Source organism: Lithobates pipiens, unplaced genomic scaffold, assembly GCF_037356315.1.
Source record: "Lithobates pipiens isolate NorthernLeopardFrog02 unplaced genomic scaffold, aLitPip1_a1.2 Scaffold_18, whole genome shotgun sequence".
NCBI lineage: Eukaryota > Metazoa > Chordata > Amphibia > Anura > Ranidae > Lithobates > Lithobates pipiens.
In genome coordinates, this window is record NW_027507758.1 from 158777197 (window position 1) to 158783398 (window position 6202).

A 6202-nucleotide genomic window follows, 5' to 3' on the forward strand; every position below is an offset into this window, starting at 1 on the left:
GTGGACCTTACTGTGTCAAGCAGCTCCTATTTAAGTGATGCCTTGATTGTGAACAGGTGTGGCAATAATCAGGCCTGGGTGTGGCTAGAGAAATTGAACTCAGGTGTGGACAACCACAGTTATAGTATGTTTTAACAAGGGGGGCAATCACTTTTTCACACAGGGCCATGATGGTTTGGATTTTTTTTCACCTTTAATAATAAACACCTTCATTTACAAATTGCATTTTGTGTTTACTTGTGTTGTCCTTGACTATTGTTTAAATTGGTTTGATGTTCCGAAACACTTAAGTGTGACAAACATGCAAAGGAACAGGAAATGAGGAAGGGGGCAAACACTTTTTCACACCACTGTAAGTAGAAATCAGGTTTTTTTTTTTTTTTTTTTTTTAATAAAGTATATACAGTGGGGCACATTTTATTATCTAACAGAGGGGATTGTAGAGACTTAATAATTGGCTTAACAACCGCTTTAATAAATATGTAAAATTGGATGCGTTTTCAACCGCATCCAATTCGCGTGGCATGTGAACCAAACCAGCTTTCTATGGAGCCGATTCACATCTTTTAAAAGAGCCCAGTATGAGTCAGTTCAGGTGTGATTATAGGTGTCATACACGTTTAAATGTTTGCACCTAAACTGGTGAACCAAACTGCACCCGACTCCTTTGAAAAATCACACATATGTGAACGGGGTCTTAGCTTCATTTATCTCATGCAATACTGTAAGCATCAGATTTCTGCCACTGAAACTTCAATTCCCTCTCTACTACTGCAATGATAGCTCCCCTTCTACCTTGTCTATTCAAAAAACACCTATGTGCTTTTCACAGTGATTGAAGAGCATGTTGGAGAAGAGCATGTTGGAGAAGAGCATGTTGGAGAAGAGCATGTTGGAGAAGAGCATGTTGGAGAAGAGCATGTTGGAGAAGAGCATGTTGGAGAAGAGCATGTTGCAGAAGAGCATGTTGCAGAAGAGCATGTTGCAGAAGAGCATGTTGCAGAAGAGCATGTTGCAGAAGAGCATGTTGCAGAAGAGCATGTTGCAGAAGAGCATGTTGCAGAAGAGCATGTTGCAGAAGAGCATGTTGCAGAAGAGCATGTTGCAGAAGAGCATGTTGCAGAAGAGCATGTTGCAGAAGAGCATGTTGGAGAAGAGCATGTTGGAGAAGAGCATGTTGGAGAAGAGCATGTGCATTCTACCTGTGATGCACTGATTGCAGTTGCAATGCTTTGCAGACTCCAATTATAAAAAAAATAATAAACATGGAATATACAGTCAAGTAATGACAAATGCATCACTGAATTAACAGATCCATAGTGGAAATGCTCTGGTCCATAAAGGGTATAAACATAATTAAAATGGTTGTAAACCTCAGACATGAAATATAAACAAAACATCTATCTATAGTGTGTACTTGTCTCAATTAAGAGCATTAACTGTCATTTCTGTCTGTTGCTTTGTTCCTCTGCTATCTGCTTGAGTCACTTCTGACAAGTTTTCCTGACACCAAGAGAAAAAGGGAGGGACCTCCAGCACAAAGATTGTGATTGACAGCCTCAGCTCTGTTCCTGTGTGACGTGTGGATGGGATGGGATGGGATGGGGGAAGAGATCCCTTCCCTCCAATCAAAGCTCTTCTCACTGAGCTCTGCAGTGTGTCATTTCAGCACTCCACCCCGTTTTCTGACAGCTCGGACAAGTTCATAAATTTGCACTATCAATGCATGTAGAGAAGAGAAGACAGCATCCTTTTGGCTAAGATCAAGTGTAGTATCTGTTCTTATCAGATACCAGGAGGTGGCGCTTGCTTCCGTCCCTGTTCTGCGGCGAGGTGGAGCAGGGGTGGCGGTTACTATGCAAAACTTGCTGGTGTGAAGGTGACCCGGAGCGGTTCGTAGCTGAAAGGGATGCCTTCTGATGAGGATGGAGAACCACTGGTCGGCGCCAGGGGAGGGGACCCTGGCCTTCTGGCCTGGATTGGGGAAGCTTTAGCTCTAGTCAGTTTTTCGGGAGGGAACGTTTGTTCCCCTTTCTTCCACCGGGGGAACGGCCTGTACTACCCGAATGTAATTAGGTAAGAGTGATGGGAGCGAGGGTGAGGCCTGATGGCAAAAGGGCTCTCACTAATCTCCTGGATCTCCATGCCTTTCTGGCTGGGGTGGGGGCTGCTGTGGTCTGGGCTGGGGGGGGGGGGGGGGTCGGGATGCTTCTGCTGAAAAGCCTATGGTGATGTGCCCCTGAAGTGGCAGTTCAGGGGTGCCTTATATTCACTGTGCTTGCACTTTGATCTGGCACCTTGGTCTCGTCACTATATAACACGCTTTTTTACACCTGCCTCTAGGGCCCGGCCTTTTGGCTAGGACCAGAGGAATTTTTGATTCCTGGCTGGAGGGCCTGGTCATTGTATCACACAATGACCACTTTTTCACTCTCCTTCTCCACTATCCTTTCCCCACTTTTTATTTATTTTATTTGTGTGGTTTGTCACGTTTTGTGTTGTCACTTTCACGTTTGATGAGTAGGGTGTCGGTCCTCTGGCCAACCCTGAAAGTCTTGTGGGAGGGTGGACATAGGCCTTCTGGCTTGGTTCGCTCTCTCTTTGCGGGGTCTCCCTTCAAGGGAGACCCTACCCTAGTACCTGGGTGGGTCTGTTTCGGCAGACCTTCCAGAGAAAGGCGGTCGTCCGGCTTCGGCTGGATGGGCCATGTATTGGTACCTCAGTCCCTGTCTGGAGCCTAACGCCCCGGGGGATCAGGGTAAGGTCCTTCCTAGTGGAGGACAGCAGACACCGGTGGCACGTTTTTGTGTTTCACTCTATGTGTGTGCACTTTTTTTGCGACCGGGTGGAAGTTTTTGGGTGCGTTTTGCACGCCATAGGCTTTTTCAAAAAAAAAAAAAAAGAGAAGACAGCAGATAGACAAGTACAACTTGTAAAGGAGGATTGATTTAATCTCCATGTATCACCTGTGGCCAGTCACTTCACTGGGCACATGCAAGGAGTTACAACCACTTTAAAGTATAACTAAAGGCAAAACTTTTTATTTTTTATTTTTGTACAAAGTGGAGAAGGATTAGAACACCTGTTGGGTCCCTCACTATTTGGTTTTCCGCAAGTACCAAAGGTGAAAGTACGGCCTTATTTACACATCTTGGGGGGGGGGGGGGTGGGGTAATAAAAACACATGGCAGAGCTACATTTTTATGTGCCCCCTTTCAACCGTTCCCCCTTATGCAGCAAAGGCAGGGGAGAGGGGGATACAAATGCTGCCCCCAAGATGCTTTGCCTTGCAGCGAGGCAAAAATTATCCCCACTGAATAGGAGCGCCCCACAACTGTGTACAATGCAAATGGTTGTGAAGCACTTGCACTAGAAGGTGTAAGTCAGGGGGTGTCAAATTTGAGTTCATCACAGGCCACAGCAGCAGTTGTATCTGTAAGAATACGTATCTACTCTTATTATTCAGGAGTGTGTTACGTACAGAGTGCAGGGTCAAAGGGACGGACTGCGTACAGAGTGCAGGGTCAAAGGGACGGACTGCGTACAGAGTGCAGGGTCAAAGGGACGGACTGCGTACAGAGTGCAGGGTCAAAGGGACGGACTGCGTACAGAGTGCAGGGTCAAAGGGACGGACTGCGTACAGAGTGCAGGGATAAAGGGACGGACTGCGTACAGAGTGCAGGGTCAAAGGGACGGACTGCGTACAGAGTGCAGGGATAAAGGGACGGACTGCGTAGAGTGCAGGGTTTAGGGGTGCGCTCCCTCTCCTTATGTATGAGGCTCTAGTACAGCCCTGTGTAGATGGCTCTTTCTACTACCCGTGTATTTGGCTCTGTTAAACCTCCCTACGTAGGTGCCCCTCTCTACTAACTGTGTATTTGGCTTGGATATACCTCCCTGTATAGGTGGCTTTCCCTCTACTACCCATGTATTTGCCTCAGTTATACCTCCCTGTGTAGCTGGCTCTCTCTACTAACTGTATTTGGCTTGGATATACCTCCCTGCGTGGATGGCTCTCCCTCTACTACCCATGTATTTGGCTCACTTATACCTCCCTATGTAGGTGGCTCTCTCTACTAACTGTGTATTTGGCTTGGATATACCTCCCTGTGTAGGTGGCTCTCTCTACTACCCTGGTATTTGGCTCAGTTATACCTCCCTGGGTAGCTGGCTCTCTCTACTATCCATGTATTTGGCTCTGTTATACTTCCCTGTGTAGGTGGCCTTCTCTCTCTAATACCCATGTATTTGGCTCAGTTATAGCCACCTACACACAGAGGTTTCTCAACTACTCGTGTATTTGGCTCTGTTATACCTCCCTGTGTAAGAGTCAGTCTCTCTCTCTCTCTCTCTCTCTCGTGTATTGGGCTGTTATACCTCCCTGTGTAGCTGGCTCTCTCTACTACCCCTGGATTTGGCTCTGTTATACCTCCCTGTGTAGCTGGCTCTCTCTACTACTACCCTCTCTACTACCCATGTATTTGGCGCTGCCTTGTAGGGAGATCATTCTCCCACTCACATTCTGGACAGCTATCCCAGCCTTGCTCCGCCATGGGGGCTCTGTTACAGCCTAAAGCTGTTGAAAGCAAAGCTGTTTCTTGCTCATACAGAAGACTTCTGTGTTTACAAGTGACTGCGGAGAGCGGAGGTGGCAAGATGGAGTTCTGTCACGTTTCGGCTGCAAAACTGGGTGGGAGGGATGAGTTCCGGCGTGTTCGCATGATCCATGTGCTGAGCCCACCGGGAAGTCGGTGCAGCGCTGCGCTAATCACAGGCAATGAGACATTGCGCTGCTGCTGAGATCGGGCATTGGGGCAATGTCTCACTGCCTGTGATTAGCGCAGCGCTGCACCGACTTCCTGGCGGGCTCAGCACATGGACCATGTGAACACGCCTGAGCTCATCATTAGTGAAGAGGCAATACAACACCTCCTCAGCACCTGTCAAATGCTCCCTGAAAAACAAGAAAGCAATGCCAGTGTAAACTAGCCTTAAAAGAAAATCCCACATTTTGGTTGTCACCAGAACAGGAATAGAGGGAATACGCTCCATTGGGGACACTGGTTCTGATGACAACCAGGGGTTTTGGATATGATACAGGAAGTGAAGGGGAATCTCCACAATGGCAGATAGCAATCAGATAACTCTCTCCTTTGCTCTATCCAACATGAAAACAAAGAAGAGTTTTGCCTTTAGTTCTAAGGCTGTTGCAGTCATATAGCTGGGGAAGTATCGGGCAGCCCTGATCATGTCTCCAGCACACAGTCCTAACACACCATAACATATACTGAGGTTTAGTCTCAGAAAACATCCCACAACTATTACAAACACAAAGGACGGACAACAAAAACGTGCCCATTGTTTACAACTGAGCTTTTATAGCATACAGGAGACTGTGTGGTGCCAACCCTTTATTCCAGCATAAAGCAGGCTTGTATGTTTCCCACAGACTATGATATACGGTGTGTGCTGAGCAGACACTCACTTATACATGCCCACACTGAGCCGAGTACACAGGCACACTACTCACAGTAATAAGACACCACAGGGTCCCTCTTCTCATGTTCCTGTGCTGTCCTCAGGTGATGCAGGATACATTTGAACTGTGGCGGAATGGAAGGCAGCTGAGCGGCCATCTCTGTCCCCTCACAAAAAAATACAGTGACAGTACACAGCACAACACACAATACACACACTGTTCTTCCGCTTCCGCCCGTTTGTGGGTGGGGCCGAGGGGGTGACACAGCGAGATGGGAGGAGACCCAACGCTGCTAGGAGAGGAGACAGGGCGTGTGGGCGGGGTTAGGCAATTGGGGGCGGGAGAATGGAGTTGCTTAGTGGGCGGGGTGGTGCAGCTGAGATGGGAGGAGAGACAGGGCACGTAGGCGGGGTAACAGAGCGGAGAGGGGAGGAGTGACAGGAGAAAGTGTGGAAGAGGGCGGGGTGACACAGCGGAGATGGAAGGAGAGACAGGGCACGTGGGCGGGGTAACAGAGCGGAGATGGGAGGAGTGACAGGGGAAAGTGTGGAAGAGGGCGGGGTGACACAGCGGAGATGGAAGGAGAGACAGGGCACGTGGGCGGGGTAACAGAGCGAAGATGGGAGGGGTGACAGGGGAAAGTGTGGAAGAGGGCGGGGTAACAGAGGGGAGATGGGAGGGGTGACAGGGAAGTGTGGAAGAGGGCGGGGTGACACAGCGGAG

At 48.5% G+C, this 6202-nt stretch overlaps 1 protein-coding gene across 1 annotated transcript in view; it reads right to left on the bottom strand.

Moving 5' to 3' along the window:
- Nucleotides 1–5732, bottom strand: part of VTA1 (vesicle trafficking 1) — a 298694-nt gene extending 292962 nt beyond the window's left edge. The window contains exon 1 of the mRNA XM_077486302.1: nucleotides 5531–5732. Within this exon, the coding sequence (XP_077342428.1) occupies nucleotides 5531–5636 (106 nt within the window). The 5' untranslated portion in view covers nucleotides 5637–5732. The remainder of the gene's footprint in view (nucleotides 1–5530) is intronic.
- Nucleotides 5733–6202: the final 470 nt, after the last annotated feature.